This window comes from Mizuhopecten yessoensis, unplaced genomic scaffold (genome assembly GCF_002113885.1).
Source record: "Mizuhopecten yessoensis strain PY_sf001 unplaced genomic scaffold, ASM211388v2 scaffold2101, whole genome shotgun sequence".
Classification (NCBI taxonomy): domain Eukaryota; kingdom Metazoa; phylum Mollusca; class Bivalvia; order Pectinida; family Pectinidae; genus Mizuhopecten; species Mizuhopecten yessoensis.
The window spans coordinates 257,544-278,980 of record NW_018404378.1 but is presented as its reverse complement, the minus strand read 5'-3'; the positions used below and the strand labels follow the sequence as shown (position 1 = coordinate 278,980).

The 21,437-nt window shown below is 36.2% G+C and overlaps 2 protein-coding genes across 2 annotated transcripts in view; both read right to left on the bottom strand.

The window, feature by feature from the left end:
- Window positions 1-3,600: 3,600 nt before the first annotated feature.
- LOC110445194 (neuropilin-2-like) lies at window positions 3,601-6,737 on the bottom strand. Its single transcript, XM_021489675.1, has 5 exons — window positions 6,555-6,737; window positions 5,521-5,664; window positions 5,170-5,265; window positions 4,626-4,779; window positions 3,601-3,923 (listed from the first exon to the last, which is right to left on the bottom strand). The coding sequence occupies exons 1-5, from the start codon at window positions 6,735-6,737 to the stop codon at window positions 3,601-3,603; spliced, it is 900 nt and encodes a 299-aa protein (XP_021345350.1).
- A 10,549-nt stretch (window positions 6,738-17,286) lies between these two features.
- LOC110445193 (mucin-5AC-like) overlaps window positions 17,287-21,437 on the bottom strand; it is a 38,512-nt gene continuing 34,361 nt past the window's right edge. Inside the window, exons 8-9 of the mRNA XM_021489674.1 lie at window positions 21,068-21,211; window positions 17,287-17,917 (exon numbers count right to left, since the gene is read on the bottom strand). Of these exons, the coding sequence (XP_021345349.1) occupies window positions 17,687-17,917; window positions 21,068-21,211 (375 nt within the window). The 3' untranslated portion in view covers window positions 17,287-17,686. The remainder of the gene's footprint in view (window positions 17,918-21,067; window positions 21,212-21,437) is intronic.

The window sequence follows — 21,437 nt, the reverse complement described above, 5'->3', positions numbered from 1 at the left end:
ACATTGGTGTTGATCCTGTTATACTGGACATTGGTGTTGATCCTGTAGTACTGGACATTGGTGTTGGTCCTGTTGTACTGGACATTGGTGTAGATCCTGTTATACTGGACATTGGTGTTGATCCTGTAGTACTGGACATTGGTGTTGATCCTGTAGTACTGGACATTGGTGTTGATCCTGTTATACTGGACATTGTTGTTGATCCTGTTATACTGGACATTGGTATTGATCCTGTTGTACTGGACATCGGTGTAGACGCTGATGCAGTGGACATGAATGTAGACGCCGACTTACTTGACGTTGGCGTTGACGCTGACGTACTGGTTATTGGAGTAGACATTTGCGTACTGGACTTGGGTGCGGATGATGATGAACCAAACAATGGTGAGGAATATGGTGTATTTGTCTTTGTGGTTGTTACTGGAGAACCTGACGTTTTTGCTGGATTGCTGTGAACTACTATACGTGGTGATGTTTGTGCTGAAGATGTTATTGTTGACGTAGTTGAAGACAATCCCGACATTGTTGAAGACACACCAGCCATTGTTGAAGATATACCAGACGTTTTTGAAGACAAACCATATGTTGTTGAAGACATACCTGACGTTGTTGATGACGTACCTGACGTTGTTTGAGACGTACTAGCAGCAGTTGAAGACAAACCATATGTTGTTGAAGACATACCAGACGTTGTTGAAGACGAACCAGATGTTGTTGAAGACATACTAGCCGTTGTTGGAGACATACCAGACGTTGTTTGAGATATACCAGACGTTGTTGAAGACAAACCAGATGTTGTTGAAGACATAGGAGACGTTTTTGAAGACAAACCAGATGTTGTTGATGACGTACCAGACGTTGTTGAAGACGAACCAGATGTTGTTGAAGACATACCAGCCGTTGTTGAAGAGATACCAGATGTTGTTGAAGACATACCAGACGTTGTTTGAGATATACCAGACGTTGTTGAAGACATACCAGCCGTTGTTGAAGACATACCAGATGTTGTTGATGACGTACCAGACGTTGTTGAAGACATACCAGCCGTTGTTGAAGACATACCAGCCGTTGTTGAAGACATACCAGAAGTTGTTGATGACGTACCAATCGTTGTTGATGACGTTCCAACCGTTGTTGATGACGTACCAACCGTAGTTGAAGACAAACCGGACGTTGTTGTTGACATACCTGATGTGGATTGTGATAATATTGCTGAAGATGTTGATGTTGGGTTACTCAGAACAGCTATCGGTGGTGTTGTTCTTCCATAATGTATTTGCCCTGATGTTGTTATTGTTGATGATGGTATTCCTGAAGACAAAGCTGACGGGATTGAGAATAAACCGGGCGTTGTTGAAGGAATACCAGATGTTTTTGAAGACATACCAGACGTTGTTGAAGATATACCAGATGTTGTTGAAGACGAACCAGATGTTGTTGAAGACATTCCAGACGTTGTTGAAGATATACCAGATGTTGTTGAAGATATACCCGACGTTGTTGAAGACAAACCAGATGTTGTTGAAGACAAACCAGATGTTGTTGAAGACATACCAGACGTTGTAGAAGACATACCAGATGGTGTTGAAGACAAACCAGATGTTTTTGATGACGTCCCAGCCGTTTTTGAAGACAAACCAGATGTTTTTGAAGACAAACCAGATGTTGTTGGAGACATACCAGACGTTGTTTGAGATATACCAGACGTTGTTGAAGACGAACCAGATGTTGTTGAAGATATAGAAGCCGTTGTAGAAGACATACCAGATTTTGTTGAAGACGTACCAGATGATGTTGAAGACATACCAGATTTTGTTGAAGACAAACCAGATGTCGTTGATGCCGTCCCAGCCGTTGTTGAAGACATACAAGCCGTTGTTGAAGATATACCAGATGCTGTAGAAGACAAACCAGATGTTGCTGATGACGTACCAGCCGGTGTTGAAGACAAACCAGATTTTGTTGATGACGCCCCAGCCGTTGTTGAAGACAAACCAGTTGTTGTTGAAGACATTCCAGACGTCGTTGAAGATATGCCAGATGTTGTTGAAGACACACCAGATGTTGTTGAAGCCAAACCAGATGTTGTTGATGGCGTCCCAGCCGTTGTTGAAGAAAAACCAGATGTTGTTGAAGCCATCCCAGCCGTTGTGGAAAAATTCCCAGCCGTTGTTGAAGAAAAACCAGATGTTGTTGATGACGTACCAGACGTTGTTGAAGATATCCCAGATGTTGTTGAAGATATACCAGCCGTTGTAGAAGACATAACAGATGTTGTTGAAGACATCCCAGACGTTGTTGAAGATATACCAGATGTTGTTTAAGATATACCCGACGTTGTTGAAGCCAACCCAGATGTTGTTGAAGACTTACCAGCCGGTGTTGAAGACATACCAGTCGTTGTAGAAGACATACCAGCTGTTGTTGAAGATATACCAGCCATTGTTGAAGACATACCAGATTTTGTTGAAGACATACCAGCCGTTTTTGAAGATATACCAGATGTTTTTGAAGATATACCAGCCGTTGTAGAAAACATACCAGATGTTGTTGAAGAAATCCCAGATGTTGTTGAAGATATCCCAGCCGTTGTGGAAGATATACCAGATGTTGTAGAAGACAAACCAGATGTTGTTGAAGACGTACCAGATGTTGTTGAAGACATACCAGATGTTGTTGAAGACAAACCAGATGTTGTTGAAGGAATACCAGATGTTGTTGAAGACAAACCAGATGTTGTTGGAGACATACCAGATGTTGTTGAAGACATACCAGCCGTTGTAGAAGACATACCAGATGTTGTTGATGACGTACCAGACGTTGTTGAAGACGAACCAGATGTTGTTGAAGACAAACCAGATGTTGTTGAAGACAAACCAGATGTTGTTGAAGACATACCGGACGTTGTTGAAGACATGCCCGACGTTGTTGAAGACATTGTGGTTGTGACAACAGGTGTCGTTGAAAATCGCCCAGCTAACGAATGCAAATACAATAAATTCAAAATGAATCAAATCGACATCGAAACAACTATATACATTGTAGCATTAGGAAATAAAAATCATAGGTTCATTTTATTATACCTGCTGGTAAGTGTAATGTTTTATGGTGAAATTGGTTTTGTTTGAAATGTTATAAAATTATGGCTTTGTATTGTAGAATTAGATACAATAAGATTGCGTATGCTTCAATACTAAGATTTTAACCCTAAAAGTAAAATATAATCTTTTGGTGCCAGGTCATCTTTTTTTGTGAGTTCCCCATTGTATAGCTTAGTGAATAAGAATAGTGTCAGTGATATGTTCCTGAACATTATTTGGGGGTCAAATCATAAATATATATATATACATATCAATTGAAATATTTCTTGCTATATTAACAAAAAAACTCAACCAGCGTCAAAACAATTGCAACGAATATCACAGCCTTAATTCGCATGGACAAATCTACCATTGCGTCAATTTAAAAGTACTAAAACAGAAACTCAAATGAGTGAAGATAACAGCAGATCCAAAGAGACGTCAAAACAGGAAAATATTTCATGAACCCTAGCACGAATTAAATGCATTTAGCGGTCTCGTGATAAAGAAAGTGGCTGGCTTAACGACGATCAGCTGCGTTCCTTCCACAATAATGCTTAACATGTTCTAGGTTCAGTTCATAAAACAAATATTTCCTTTTCTTACCACAAGAGAGAGGACAGTGCTGGTGCACTATGGGTATTGAACAGTTGAAGGTACTGAGAGAGAATTTGCAGTCAATAGGATCCTTGGTGTTGTAGAAGGCGGCTGGTGTCCTGGGTGGAGGGGTCATGTGAGTTGACAGGGTCAGATAGGTGGCGGTGTTAGCTGACGTCACGGGCGCCCCTGTGGGGGCAGCTGTCGATGGCTGGGTACTTGTTGGTGTTGGTAAAGTCGTCGGCGCTAAACAAGTTTAATTTATAAACATAACAGACAGACAGTGTTGATTCATATTTTTCAATAAAGCAGTTGGGCTACCATCACATGATTGTCGGTATAATATACATCTGTATTAAGTTTCTATTTTAACCGTATTATATAGCATAACATTAAGTAACCGTAACTGTTGACAACCGTTATATTCTATATACCGGTTATGTGTATTCAATTTTGTAAACATCTCACTTATAATCTGCTTATCATTTTTACGAAATGGTATGTATTGTTATGTCTATATTTAACGTTCACATAAACCTATTTGTGACTTAAAATGAACAATAAGATTGCATGACAAATTCAGGTCACGGAATTACATGTATTTATCTTGGGCTTGCTTCAAGTTTACCTTTTCCGTAATAACTGTCAATTATGACGAACAAACTAATCTATACTTTACGCTCAAGATTTGGATATATTCAGGTTGATGACAAATATGGAAACATGTTTTTGCCATCACGAATTCTTTGGAATATATCGTACTTGTTGATCCATGTTCGTTTGTTCTCCCCGGTGATATCCGTTTGAACATTTACGAAAAGGAAGCCATGGTAATCGGAATATAGCCTAGGACAATTAAGTTTGAATTAAACAGGACATCAAAAGAAAAGAAAACACTACAAATGTGCATTATTCTAAAACAGTTGATAGAAATAAGGATAGGAATACCTGGAAGCTGTTTGATTGGACAGCCTAGAAGGTCGATGCGCATGGCGACATTTTTGTGCCATTGTCTTGGGTAGATGCGCACACATCGGGCCCAGAGAGGACAGCCAAGATCATTGGTGACGGGTGTGTCCTGGTCACTGTTCCCGGTAAACAGCTAGTAACGTATAGTAAGGTGTTACAGGATTATGAATTCTTAATACGATTTTTTTTAAATAACGTCAAGACAAATAGAGTTTCATATAATCTACGATACCTGCAATATATCTACATTGTACGCACATGTTTTTCCTATGACTAACCTAAATCTAAAAACCGGAATATCTTACCTTAATTTAAAAATCGGGGTACTTTTCACTGACCTTAATAAAAAAAAAAGGTCTTATGAATGACCTAGATCTAAACATCTGGCCCCTTTAATTGACCAAAATCTATAAGATGTGGTCCTTTGACTGACCTTACTTATCGTATTTTTCCCGCTAAAACAAACAAATAGTTCACTCCGTCCTCAACAATAGGTAAGCAGTGTATATTAGACCATTCCTACTATTTCATCATTCTCCATAATCACAACTACGTCTGAATTTTGACCGTCTACTTTTACCATCCATGTCAACCCGCCCATGACGCCAATGCCTTTGTCCTGTCCACATACATAATTTCGTTCATACAGCCTACTCTTATCGTTTCGCTAGCCCCGCCTATTTATACCACCTATTTTAACCCGCCCTTGTCCATGTTTTCTTTGTCCTGTCCACATGCACCATTTCGTGCACATAGCCTACACCTATCGTTTCGCTAGCCCCGCCTATGTATACCATCTATTTCAACTCGCACATGACTCCAATGCCTTTGTCCTGTCCACACACACCATTTCGTTCACACCGCCTACACCTACCGTTTCGTTAGCCCCGCCCACAGCCACCCAGTGCTGACAGTCGTAGCTGTAGTGGACGGCGTACTGTGTAACCCAGTCCTTACAACAGCCGTTCCTTCCCTGGGTCGTCACGCCCCTTATTAGGTGGGGCACACTGAAGTTCACCTGGAATATTGAACGTCTTATCATACAGATGTTTCACCATACTAAAATAATAACGTAACACATCCATTATTAAGCTGCAATGCCCTATTTCGAATTCGAACAAAGTGTCAAATTTAGTCAGGTTTTTTTAGTAAATAATAAAAAAGAAAATATAACTCAGCATGTATCATGAACGAAAGTTTGATATTGCCGTTTTTTTTGTACATCGGTATTATTTATTGCATGAAATTTGAATATTTGGAAAAGCTGTGAGAATAATATCGGTTGAATATTCAACATTATTAAGATCCACGAGGTACATTGTACCTGTATGCTAACACTTTACTATAGTCACTCTAAAATTTGGAACGTTGGGAGAACTGATAAAATTTTCATATTTTTGTGGATTATAAAGCGTAATATATTATGTTTTTTTAGGAATATAAGTGTTCGATACACAGGAGTGTTTGTTCGTACTGTAGGCTCGTAGGTGTATGACTAGTTCGTATAACATCAATCGTCTGTGTCTCAAATCCCGGATCAATCTACGTTGTCAATCCTTATACGAAACGAAATGTTAAGCATATTTTAGATAAGAAAGAAAGATTCGCGTAACCAGGTTATTATGTCTGACAGCAGCTGTTTTAAAGACTGTATGATATATCTAACTTTTTCACAATGAATTTTGTGAATGAACAAACATACATTTGAAAGCATCATGCAATGCAAGCATCGTTTCGAATCTCAGATTTTGCTTCAGGTTTTCATGTCGAGGCTTTTGCTAGTTTTTGTTGTTTCCTCCAATCCTCTTGTTGTTTTGTTGTTGTTATTGTTGTTGTTGTTGTTGTTTACGCGTGTCGACATTGCATTCTGATTTTGTCTTCGAGTGTTTTGCTGTCTTGTATGTTTACCTGTATAAACTGGTTTCTGTCGTTAGTGGCGGCCACCCAGGCGCCATTCAGGACGGTTTTGTTGGTCAACGTTTGTTCTGTAGTGTTCAGTAGTGCTCTGGAGGCGTCGTACACGTTCTTAGGGTCGATAGATCCATAATCACTGGATGTTGATACGGATGTCACGTGACCTTGTGCTATCATTAATGGATTTCTGCAAATATCTGCAAAGATGGATAAAGACCAATGTCGCAATTATAACTTGAGGGTTTAAATGTTGCAGATGATTCTTTCATCAATAGCTCTACCTTTAATATGAATACAACAAGGGTGCTGTCTTCTTTATAATAGGGTGCGATGAGAATCTTTTTAACTGATATTTCAAAATATTTCAAATTGAGACAAACGTTCACATTTGTATGCATAGCGATGCGTATATTTGTAGGAATACAAAAGTATATTTAAATATATAGGGCTGGATAGTTTACACATAACGCCCTATACGGTTAATAATAGCATTACTAACGTGGTAGTTAACTTCGTTACCTTAAATACTACCTCCAAATTGTTTGTATGATTGTTGACTTAAACCATTAACGTTGATTGTAACGTATGAGTACTTCCACTCAACATTGTTTGTGTCAATGGCAACTAGACATATGTGCTCGTTCAGATACGCATAATTGTTAACTAGAATACTGAAGTGTACAGCTACGGACTAGAATACTGATTCTTAACAAAGTGTACAGCTATGGACTAGAATACTGATTCTTAACAAAGTTGACAGCTATGGACTAGAACACTGATTCTTATCGAAGTGTACAGCTATGGACTAGAATTCTGATTCTTAACGAAGTGTACAGCTATGGACTAGAATACTGATTCTTAACAAAGTTGACAGCTATGGACTAGAACACTGATTCTTATCGAAGTGTACAGCTATGGACTAAAAAACCGATTCTGAACAAAGTGTACAGCTTTGAACTAGAATACTGAACCTTAACGAAGTGTACAGCTATGGTCTAGAATACTGATTCTTAACGACGTATACAGCTATGGGCTAGAATACTGACTCTTACCAAAGTGCACAGCTATGGACTATAATACTGATTCTTATCGAAGTGTACAGATATGAACTAGAATACTGATTCTTAACCAAGTGTACAGCTATGGACTAAAAAACCGATTCTGAACAAAGTGTACAGCTGTGAACTAGAATACTGAATCTAAACGAAGTGTACAGCTATGGACTCGAATACTGATACTTAACGACGTGTACAGCTATGGACTGGAATACTGATTCTTAGCGAAGTGTTCAGCTATGGACTAAAATACTGATTCTTAACGAAGTGTACAGCTTTAGACTAGAAAACTGATTCTTAACGACGTGTACAGCTATGTACTAGAATACTGATTCTTAGCGATGTGTACAGCTATGGACTAAAAAACTCATTCTGAACAAAGTGTACAGCTATGAACTAGAACACTGATTCTTAGCGAAGTGTACATCTATGGACTAAAAAACTGATTCTGAACAAAGGGTACAGCTGTGAACTAGAATACTGAATCTAAACGAAGTGTACAGCTATGGACTGGAATACTGATTCTTAACGACGTGTAAAGCTATGGACTAGAATACTGACTCTTAGCAAAGTGTACAGCTATTGACTAGAATACTGATTCTTATCGAAGTTTACAGCTATGAACTAGAATACTGATTCTTAACAAAGTTGACAGCTATGGACTAGAACACTGATTCTGAACGAAGTGTACAGCTATGGACTAAAATACTAATTCTTATCGAAGTGTACAGCTATGAACTAGAATATTGATTCTTAACGAAGTGTACAGCTATGAACTAGAATACTGATTCTTAACCAAGTGTACAGCTATGGACTAAAATACTGATTCTTAACGAAGTGTACAACTATGGACTAGAATACTGATTCTTTACGACATGTACAGCTATGGACTAGAACACTGATTCTTAACGAAGTGTTCAGCTATGGACTAAAATACTGATTCTTAACGAAGTGTTCAGCTATGGACTAAAATACTGATTCTTAACGAAGTGTACAACTATGGACTAGAATACTGATTCTTTACGACATGTACAGCTATGGACTAGAATACTGATTCTTTACGACGTGTACAGCTATGGACTAGAACACTGATTCTGAACGAAGTGTACAGCTATGGACTGGAATACTGATTCTTAACGAAGTGTACAACTATGGACTAGAATACTGATTCTTTACGACATGTACAGCTATGGACTAGAATACAGATTCTTAACGAAGTGTACAGCTCTGGACTAGAATACTGATTCTTAACGAAGTGTACAACTATGGACTAGAATACTGATTCTTTACGACGTGTACAGCTATGGACTAGAACACTGTTTCCTATCGAAGTGTGCAGCTATGGACTAGAATACTGATTCATAACGAGGTGTACAGCTATGGACTAGAATACAGATTCTTAACGAAGTGTACAGCTTTAGAGAAGAATACTGATTCTTAACGAAGTGTACAACTATGGACTAGAATACTGATTCTTTACGACATGTACAGCTATGGACTAGAACACTGATTCTTATCGAAGTGTTCATCTATGGACTAGAATTCTGATTCTTAACAAAGTTGACAGCTATGGACTAGAACACTGATTCTTATCGAAGTGTTCATCTATGGACTAGAATTCTGATTCTTAACGAAGTGTACAGCTTTAGACTAGAAAACTGATTCTTAACGACGTGTACAGCTATGGGCTAGTATACTGACTCTTAGCAAAGTGTACAGCTATTGACTAGAATACTGATTCTTATCGCATTGTACAGCTATGAACTAGAATACTGATTCTTAAGGAAGTGTACAGCTTTAGACTAGAAAACTGATTCTTAACGACGTGTACAGCTATGGACTAGAACACTGATTCTTATCGAAGTGTTCATCTATGGACTAGAATTCTGATTCTTAACAAAGTTGACAGCTATGGACTAGAACACTGATTCTTATCGAAGTGTTCATCTATGGACTAGAATTCTGATTCTTAACGAAGTGTACAGATTTAGACTAGAAAACTGATTCTTAACGACGTGTACAGCTATGTACTAGAATACTGATTCTTAGCGAAGTGGACAGCTATGGACTAAAAAACTGACTCTGAACAAAGTGTACAGCTATGAACTAGAATATTGATTCTTAACGAAGTGTACAGCTATGAACTAGAATACTGATTCTTAAGGAAGTGTACAGCTTTAGACTAGAAAACTGATTCTTAACGACGTGTACAGCTACGGACTAGAATACTTATTTTTAGCGAAGTGTACAGCTATGGACTAAAATACTGATTCTTAACGAAGTGTTCAGCTATGGACTAAAATACTGATTCTTATCGAAGTGTACAGCTATGAACTAGAACACTGATTCTTAACGAAGTGTACAACTATGGACTAGAATACTGATTCTTTACGACATGTACAGCTATGGACTAGAACACTGTTTCCTATCGAAGTGTGCAGCTATGGACTAGAATACTGATTCATAACGAGGTGTACAGCTATGGACTAGAATACTGATACTTAACGACGTGTACAGCTATGGACTAGAACACTGATTCCTAACGAAGTGTACAGCTATGGACTCGAATACTGATACTTAACGACGTGTACAGCTATGGACTGGAATACTGATTCTTAACGAAGTGTTCAGCTTTGGACTAGAATACTGATTCTTAATATGTGCTCGTTCAGATACGCATAATTGTTAACTAGAATACTGAAGTGTACAGCTACGGACTAGAATACTGATTCTTAACGACGTGTACAGCTATGTACTAGAATACTGATTCTTAGCGATGTGTACAGCTATGGACTAAAAAACCGATTCTGAACAAAGTGTACAGCTTTGAACTAGAATACTGAACCTTAACGAAGTGTACAGCTATGGTCTAGAATACTGATTCTTAACGACGTGTACAGCTATGGGCTAGAATACTGACTCTTAGCAAAGTGTACAGCTATGGACTAAAAAACCGATTCTGAACAAAGTGTACAGCTGTGAACTAGAATACTGAATCTAAACGAAGTGTACAGCTATGGACTGGAATACTGATTCTTAACGACGTGTACAGCTAAGGACTAGAATACAGATTCTTAACGAAGTGTACAGCTATGAACTAGAACACTGATTCTTAACGAAGTGTACAACTATGGACTAGAATACTGATTCTTTACGACGTGTACAGCTATGGACTAGAATACTGATTCTTATCGCATTGTACAGCTATGAACTAGAATACTGATTCTTAACGAAGTGTACAGCTATGGACTAGAATAATGAATCTTAACGAAGTGTACAGCTATGGACTAAAAAACTGATTCTGAACGAAGTGTACAGCTATGGACTAGAATACAGATTCTTAACGAAGTGTACAGCTTTAGACTAGAAAACTGATTCTTAACGACGTGTACAGCTATGGACTAAAATACTGATTCTTAGCGAAGTGTACAGCTATGGACTAAAAAACTGATTCTGAACAAAGTGTACAGCTATGAACTAGAACACTGATTCTTAACGAAGTGTACAGCTTTGAACTAGAATACTGAATCTTAACGAAGTGTACAGCTATGGACTAAAAAAATGATTCTGAACAAAGTGTACAGCTATGAACTAGAACAATGATTCTTAACGAAGTGTACAGCTATGGACTAAAATAATGAATCTTAACGAAGTGTACAGCTATGGACTAAAAAAATGATTCTGAACAAAGTGTACAGCTATGAACTAGAACACTGATTCTTAACGAAGTGTACAGCTATGGACTAAAATAATGAATCTTAACGAAGTGTACAGCTATGGACTAAAATAATGAATCTTAACGAAGTGTACAGCTATGGACTAAAAAAATGATTCTGAACAAAGTGTACAGCTATGAACTAGAATACTGATTCTTAACGAACTGTACAGCTATGGACTAGAACACTGATTCCTAACGAAGTGTATAGCTATGGACTAGAATACTGATTCCTAACGAAGAGTACAGCTATGGACTAGAATACTGATTCCTAACGAAATTGTACATCTATGGACTAGAATACTGATTCTTAACGAAGTGTACAACTATGGACTAGAATACTGACTCTTAGCAAAGTGTACAGCTATGGACTAGAATACTGATTATTAACGAGGTGTACAGCTATGGACTAGAATACTGATTCTAAACGAAGTGTACAGCTATGGACTAGAATACTGATTCCTAACGAAGAGTACAGCTATGGACTAGAATACTGATTCCTATCGAAATTGTACAGCTATGGACTAGAATACTGATTCCTAACGAAGAGTACAGCTATGGACTAGAATACTGATTCCTATCGAAATTGTACAGCTATGGACTAGAATACTGATTCCTAACGAAGAGTACAGCTATGGACTAGAATACTGATTCCTATCGAAATTGTACAGCTATGGACTAGAATACTGATTCTTATCGCATTGTACAGCTATGAACTAGAATACTGATTCTTAACGACGTGTACAGCTACGGACTAGAATACTGATTCTTAGCGAAGTGAACAGCTATGGACTAAAAAACTGATTCTGAACAAAGTGTACAGCTATGAACTAGAACAATGATTCTTAACGAAGTGTACAGCTATGGACTAAAATACTGATTCTTATCGAAGTGTACAGCTATGGACTAGAACACTGATTATTAACGAGGTGTACAGCTATGGACTAGAATACTGATTCTTAACGAATTGGACAGCTATGGACTAGAACACTGATTCTTAACGAAGTGTACATCTATGGACTAGAATACTGATTCTTAACGAAGTGTACAACTATGGACTAGAATACTGACTCTTAGCAAAGTGTACAGCTATGGACTAGAATACTGATTCTAAACGAAGTGTACAGCTATGGACTAGAATACTGATTATAAACGAGGTGTACAGCTATGGACTAGAATACTGATTCTAAACGAAGTGTACAGCTTTAGACTAGAAAACTGATTCTTAACGACGTGTACAGCTATGGACTAGAATACTGATTTCTAACGAAGTGTACAACTATGGACTAGAATACTGACTCTTAGCAAAGTGTGCAGCTATGGACTAGAATACTGATTCTTATCGCATTGTACAGCTATGAACTAGAATACTGATTCTTAACGAACTGTACAGCTATGGACTAGAACACTGATTCCTAACGAAGTGTATAGCTATGGACTAGAATACTGATTCCTAACGAAGTGTACAGCTATGGACTAGAATACTGATTCCTAACGAAATTGTACATCTATGGACTAGAATACTGATTCTTAACGAATTGTACAGCTATGGACTAGAACACTGATTCTTAACGAAGTGTACAGCTATGGACTAGAATACTGATTCTTAACGAAGTGTACAGCTATGGACTTGAATACTGATTCTTAACGAAGTGTACAGCTTTGGACTAGAATATCAGTGTGATCCCAAAAAGGAGTACATGCTCCAAAGAGTGTGTAATTGAAAACAAGAATAATGGCTTCTTATAAAGTGGCCCGGTTCATAAAGCACAACCAGTGAAATAGTGATGGCATGGTGATAAAACCAAAAAGTGCAACTATTGGTCAAAACAATAAAAACGTATTCATACGCCACTCAAACTACGACATGTACTTTTATTTACTATACTACTTGATACATTTACTGCTATTCTAAATTATTTTGAAGTGTGGGTTTTGTTATTATAACTTTTTTGCAGTTAAAACTGTTAATTTTCTTTTTTTTTTAAAGCAAAAAATCTGGAATCTTACATCCGTGTCAATGTCATATTTAAATTATTAAACTTGTTCAAAGGTTCGTGTGATATCAAATTATTGAACTTGTTTAATTAATTCAATATGACATAACCACTCATGTAGGGGCCTCTTTATAAATGTAAAATATGTACGATCAAGAACCAAACGACCGTCGAGTCGGCTACGCTATGACGGTGTGCACCTTGAGTCGTTATCAATTCCGTACATTTTGAACAACCTTTATAACATACCAGTTACCATTACTTTGTCTTGGGAAGGTTAAAGGGAACATATCGTGCTAGTAATCGAAACGTCACACATACATATGTCACCGATTGTGCTATGTTAACCTATGCTAACCTGGGTACATATCCATATTTACCAACCTAAGGGAAATGTTTGAAAACAAACTGACTTCTCTTATACTCTTATAAACTTATATACATACATATGTATATATACTAAACAACCTAAGGGAAATGTTTTAAAACAAACTGACTTCTCTTATACTATATATGCACTTTATAATACCCACCCTGAATGTAATGCGTCATTCCTAACATTAAACGTGAGTTTTGACAGAAATATGTAATCCTCACGGTGTTTGTGATTGTTAATTTATGGTACTGATTCATAGATCGTTGTATTGACTAGAATACTGGCGTCCGACGCTTTATTTGATTTTGGACAGGAATGATGGTCTTATGTTTTATTGGACTAAATTTTAATAACACTCGGATTGTTTCTGACAATTTTACTCATTATTTGTAGAAATCCCATATATTTAAATAGAATTTGCTTTCGCGTATCAATGAAATATTGAAGAGAATGATAAGTTTGTGAAAATAAAGCTCACAACAAAACAAATTAAGTATCGTTTAGCAGTTGAAAAATATTCTTGTTTTAACATGCAGTGATGCTTCGTTGCTTCTGTTCCGTGTCGTATTTCACGAAAGATTTCATTTTGAACAAAATTCTTATCACCATACTGTAATGAATAACATGAAGCATTCCCATTGGAGCAGAAATGTCAGGCCTTTGGTTCTAGCAATTTGAAATATCTTACTTAATAAACGGTCATACATCCATTTCAATTGCTTTTACATTGATCTAAATTAAACCTGAAAAAAAACTTTCTTTGATTTGCCACATGTAGGGTTTTAATAATCATACATAAATGTAATCAGCGTCAGCCTATGACCTTTAGTACCAACACGTTTTATAGTAGGCTGAAATTCCTTTTCAGATTGTTCTGCATAAGTCGCATGCCTCGACCTTAACTCACAACATAATCAACATGGACGGCTTGCTAACACGCTATATGTTAACGTTGGAAGTGTATACTTTCTGTCATGAACTTCCCTTTTTATAAAAAACATCCCTGCTTTCCAAACCCTCGGTTTTCCATATTCCAGTTAAAAAGGTAATAAAAAGCTTGTTACAAATATCACATTTTTCGTGATTAATGTCAACTGCTGATTGCGCATGTAAAGTCAGCAACGTATGGCTTCCACGTAGCAGGTTGATGAAGGTGATCGACAGCTAATGGTTGCCGTCACGTTCTCATTGGATATTATTTATTTTCTTCAGTGGTTTGAAGTTCGATGTTTTTGAATTTGCCCAATAGCGTGCCTATTGTTGTTGTTATCCCTTTTTTCGCCCTNAAATTTAGAACGTCGTCTCATCAACTGAATATCGAAAAGGGTAGACACAATAATATCATTCGCAGAAATAGAAACTGTAGCAAATGTGATTTGGGAGACGTCGAGGACGAATTTCATTTCATTTTTGTATGTCCTTTTTATAATGATTTGAGGTTAAAGTATATAAAGAAGTATTATTATAAGAGTCCCTCTGTTTACAAACTTGTCCAACTTTTATCTGTAAATAATGTCAAAGAGTTGTCAAATCTAGGTAAATATTTATATCTAGCCACTAAGCGGCGAAATTGATTAATTAGCTACACGTATTTATAATTTTTGTGCTTTTGTATTATGTTCTTTGTTTAGTTTGCACTTGTATGCTTATAGTCACTCTCCTATAACATATATACATGTACAATGTATCATGATTAGTTTGTACCTATAAGTCTTAAGACTTTTGGTCAATAAAGAACTTGAACTTGAGCCTGGCGACTGTCCCACATAGGAGGGCTCGTGGTAGCAGAATGGCAGACGACTTAATAACTTGGCCGACGCGGCCCATATAAAGCTAATCTCATGTTTTCATTTTATCATAATTTACAAGTTACGGGTTGTTTGTTTTCACTGGTCATGTTTGTTGAAATAGATGGCATGTTTGTCATTAAAACATCATTGCTTAAATGTGTTAATTAATTGGGTTATGTAATGAAAAACATTTCTCGGTTAACAATGCATATTTGAAAAGATAATATCATATAGCATAATTTGTACTTCACTTGTGTTAAAGACCACCGAAATAATACATATGAAATAATTTAACATATTTAGCAACACGAGAAAAAAGTGGAAAACATCATGTTATTCAAACAGGAGGGCATGTTGTATAAGGTTATATTATATCATTATTACCATACGCTGGAAAATAACAATATAAAGTCAGTAACAAACGTGATAGTGGGATGTATAAAGTTCTATAACCAAAACAGAGTTAGAGGATTTACACGGTTACACAAAGAATACGTGTTATATGGTGGCATTTTACACGTTAAATAACATAAACGAAAAACATTGGACTTTAAAGGATAATTTTAGAGGAAAACCAATTAGACACCGCATGGCGAGATTAAGAAGAAAACATTAGAACAACAATGCATAATACAAAGGTTGAATAAGGCGAACGATTTTGGAGTAAGAAAGATTAAATTATATACAACATTGTAGGATTGGCAAGTTACACAAACACCTGTTCGGAGTCGAAAAAGATACATTATACAGCATTGCAGGATAAGCACGTTATGCTAGGCATAACTTGTTGGAATAAGGAAGGCTACCTGTATACAACATTGCAGGAATGGCAGGTTATATAAGGAACGATTTTCAGAATAAGGCTGGAAACATTTATACAACATTGCAGGAATGGCAGGTTATATAAGGAACGATTTTCAGAAAAAGGCTGGAAACATTTATACAACATTGCAGGTGGGCAGGTTACATTAGGAATAATTTTCGGGATAAGGAAGGAAATGTTTATACAACATTGCAGGATTGGCATGTTTTACTAGGAAAACTAATAGGGTTCGAACGGTTACAGTAAAAGCATAGGTACTATTTGTACAGGTAACACGGCGCTGGTTTTAACGTTACTTGATTGACACCATTAGTGAATACAAGGTTGTGTACACACAAACACAATGGTGGACTAAAATAATGTTTAAATAAGTAGCATGTCTTTATAAAAAAGACATTGTCGTACACCCTTATACACATACCTAATTCCATGCTTACATTTTTATTGTTGAATTTTGTCAGCAACAGAATGAAGGCAATTGCTTAGCGATATCATCATTATACATTATTTCGCTTTTATATCAATTTTCAATCAATCAAATTCAAAACAAGTCAGATCATTACCCTTGCCAGATATATAATCAGTTCGTTTGTTCTGTACAATTAATGACATGCATGGGACCAGGATATGACTTCTCGCTAATATAGTTTGACAGAATGAGTTGTGCTATAAGGCAAAGAGCAACAGGTGATTGGTAGACACAACGGCAAACAAAAAAAAACTTAAACGATTCATTTTTCCTAAACATTATTTGTTAAATAAAAAGTCAACTAAAGCTTCCCATATAAGATGTGATCAAAAATAATAAAGACTGTCTTATAACCCGTACATTTGTGTAATCATGTTTGTACATTTGACATTCTGAACAGAAATACTGTTCATACATTATTTAAGTTGAATGAGTTTCTTTATGGAAATATATATTTAAACAAAATAACAAAGGAAAACAAAGAAATTAAGCAACCAAAGCATACAACGGTGTCCTCGTTTATTGCAGAAATATTTGAATTTTAGAACTCACAATAAAGACGTATTTTGAACATTCACATTTGTTATAACCGTTAACCTTAACAATGCATTATTGATGATAGATGAAGTTTGCTATATTGATAGGTCCAATGTCTTTATAATTACACAACACAATTTAGTTACATAAGTGGTTACGTTATATATATATTATTAAATGGGGAAAATATACAATATGTGTAAGGAATTACAAGCGGGATAAGGAACAGGGAAACTATAGGATTTAAGGAAAGGTTTGCAAACAAAGGAACACAGTACAAAACAGAAGGAATAATTTAAAAGCACTGGGAGTGACGTCATCAAAAACAAGCACTTTGGGATCCTATATCACTACGTCAAGATCACTAGCCTTGAGCTGTAACAGCCGGCTGTGGAACCGATTGTGTCGCCGGAACAGGCGAGGTGGTGGTGGCGCCTCCTGCCGGGCTCTGCCTGATCTTACATCCGGTGAAATCCATCCTAACTGCAATGTTGTTGTTCCAGACGAGCGGAATGAGTCGCATACACTTGGCAGTAATAACACATCCCAGTGAGTTTTTGACTTGCGTATCCTGGTCGGTGTTTCCCGTAAACGTCTGTGTGAAAAGTGTATTTATCAATTACCTATTAATTATATTTGTTTTAAGAAAATTAATGCATTTTTAAAACCATAACATGTTTATACTTATTAAAACTGAAAAGAAATCACGGATGTCGAGACATTCTAAATGGTTCTCCTCAGAAACCAAAGTCCTACTCGTATTCGTGCATAACGCTGTAACGCTTTGTACACTAACAAAACTGGTATACTGCCAGATGATATTTCGAATTGTACTCTATAATTAGGGTGTATACAAATATAGGTTTTTGCCATTATTTCTATTGAAAAGTTTTGTTTTCAGTGAATGGTCTAGAGTTCCCGATAACTTAGAGAAAGCATATCAGAGATCAGCAAAATATGAAAATGATTAACATGTCCAGCATTTGGAGAATTTTGTTTGCTGTAATTATACACATACATGTATTTGAATGAATGCTTCATGGCCTTAAAACTAAAAAATAAGAAGTTTTATAATCATATCTATAATAAATTGTACTCTCCACACTCTTTTATAAAAATATACAACATTTTCTATACCAGTTATTTAGTATACCATTTTGCGTACTCTTTGATGACAAAAGAATGATATGACACTTTCAATAAGTGCCTTGTTTTTGAAATAAAAACAATATAATCTGTTTTCCGAAAATGAATCCAACGATCACTTGTTGTCAGGCACAAAGAAATATTGACTTTGACGTCGTCTTTTATATGTCGTAAACAAACTGTCAACATTATTCATTCGGGGTTACATTCTATTTAAAATAAAATGCATTTCTATATATTTAGAAGAATAGTTACTCCAAGACAATGGATGATACAACGGAGACATGATATATCAGATAAAATACACATCACCAGTAATTCGATTATATGACACATTTGGTGATGTTATCAGATTTAATATAACACCCAAAACAGTGATTGTACCTTCAACATTTGGTAATTGATGGAAATTGATAGTAATTGATAGAAATTGATAGTAATTGATAGTTATTGATAGTAATTGGTAATCATTGATAGTAATTGATAGTTATTGATAGTAATTGATAGTTATTGATAGTAATTGATAGTTATTGATAGCAATTGATAGTTATTGATAGTAATTGATAGTAATTGATAGTTATTGATATTAATTGATAGTTATTGATAGTAATTGATAGTAATTGATAGTTTGCCTTAAATGAGTTACACTTCATCGTGCAGCTGTTTAGTCTGTATAAGACTCATCTGTGGTGCTAGGGGCCAAACGATTAGGGAATCCAGACTGACTCAAACTTTTGTTTAAACAGATGTGGAGGTAAAACCCTTTAGTTTATCAATTTCAGAATGTATATATAATATTTGTGGACGTGATGATTGTATGAAAACCAGCACTATTTGGTAGATTATGTGGAACTCTATGAAATGTGTTATAAGGGTCAAATGTATACCAATAATTGTCAACACCAGTCTGAACTGCTGATATAAGAAAGCAATATTTTGGTACTGTGCAAGATAATTTTAGCTCACCTGGCCCGAAGGGCCATGTGAGCTTATGCCGTACTGCGGCGTCCGTCGTCCGTCCGTCAACTTTTTCTTTTGAACGACTTCTTCTGAAGAACTGTAGGACCTAGGCTCGTAATATTTGGCCAGTAGGTACCTGGGATGGAGTGCTTTAAAGTTTCCTCATCAAAATGAACTTGACCTACTTTCAAGGTCAAAGCGGTCAATTATGTGAAACTTTTCAAACAACAATATCCTAAGAACCATTTGAACTAGATTCATGATACTTGACTATGTTATATAGACCAGCAGTGCGAATATTTTTCTCGGTTACAGTTATGACGTCAAAGGTCAAATTTAAATGCAAGTCGGGGATTCAAATGTTAACTTTGGTTAAAACCTTTAACAATCTTCTTCTCAAGTTCCATTAGTCCCAGGGTCATGATATTTGGCCAGTTGGTACCTAAGATGGAGTGCTATAAAGTTCCTCATTTAAATGACCTTGACCTACTTTCAAGGTCACTTGGGTTAAATATGTTAAAAACTTCAAACAACAATATCCTAAGAACCATTTGGACTAGTGTCATGATACTTGGGTATGTTATTAAGACAGTCAGTGTAAATCTTTTTCTTACTTACAGTAATGATGTCAAAGGTCAACGTTAAGTGCAAAATGGGGTCAAAGGTCGACATGAGTCAAAGGCTTTAACAATCTTCTTTTCAGTTTCCATAAGGCTCAGGGTCATGATATTTGGCCAGTAGGTAGGGATGAAGTGTTATAAATTTTCCTCATTAACATGACCTTGACCTACTTCCAAGGTCACTGGTGTCAATTATGTTAAAAACTTCAAACAACAATATCCTAAGAACTATTTGGACTAGAGTCATGATACTTGGTCATGTTATGTAGACCAGCTGTGTGAATTGTTTTCTTTATTACAGTAATGAGATCATAGGTCAACTTTAAGTGCAAGTCGGGAGTCAAGGGTCAATATGAGTTAAAAGCTTTAACATTAAAATTTCAAGTTTCAAACAACAATATCTTCAGAACCGTTTAAGAGATGTTAAAATGTCTTGTGTTCTAGTTACCAAATTTGGTCTTAAGTTACCTATATGTCAGTTGCATGTAACAAATGAAACAGGTGATCGATACAGGCCCTCTGGACCTCTTGTTTATTTGTATAATGAATATATGTTTCCAATATATGAGAATTGTGTCCAAATTCTCACAAAACGTAAGTGTCATTCAATTTGTATGTTGATATAATGTATCGCGAATTTGCTTCATTATAACGACACCATGACATGTAATCGTTATCATTTTATTATCTTTCTTTTCTTCCTTTCTCGCATTCTTTAAACAATAAAGTATGTAGTATTCATTGAGTCTTATCAATAAATGTGTTTAAAATAAGGTGATCATGTTTAGCAGTACATTTATATAAAAATGCGCGCTCTGTATTATAGAAAACGTTCAAGACTCAAACTATTTGACAAATGGTGTTTTGTTTAATCACGATTATGTTTACTTTATAACCAGAAAGTCGTGTCGTGTTTATATCTTTTTTCGAATCCTTATTTTTAATTTTATATTTGTGGTGTTGCTAACAATATTCTTTATTTGGTAAATAATAACGTCATTATAAACGTCACAACATACCGTTCCAGCTCCAGTGCCAACGGGTAACCACGTGACACAGTCCGTGCTGTACTGAAGCTTGTACTGGGTGACCCAGTCCTGGCAGCAGCCATTACGGCCCTGAGTAGTGACGTCACGAATGATGACAGGACTCGTGAAGTTCACCTGTTGATTAAAGTAAAATTCGTATTTCAATTGACATTTACTTTGTTCGTAAATTAAACAAACATAATACACATATGACAATTGCATATCACACAAGATACATATAATAATTACATACACGGTCCATGTATTTATACCCTATATATAGACATAGATACATAACATACACGATCCATGTATTTATACCCTATATATAGACATAGATACATAACATACACGATCCATG

What these genes read in the sequence shown, in the direction of transcription:
- LOC110445194 (XM_021489675.1), bottom strand. Translation starts at nt 6,737, where the DNA reads ATGATAGCACAAGGTCACGTGACATCCGTATCAACATCCAGTGATTAT. An exon ending in TGGGCGGGGCTAACGAAACG is followed by an intron (nt 5,266 to 5,520) that starts GTAGGTGTAGGC and finishes GTATGTGGACAG; the next exon opens with GACAAAGGCATTGGCGTCAT. An exon ending in TTATGGAGAATGATGAAATA is followed by an intron (nt 4,780 to 5,169) that starts GTAGGAATGGTC and finishes ATACGTTACTAG; the next exon opens with CTGTTTACCGGGAACAGTGA.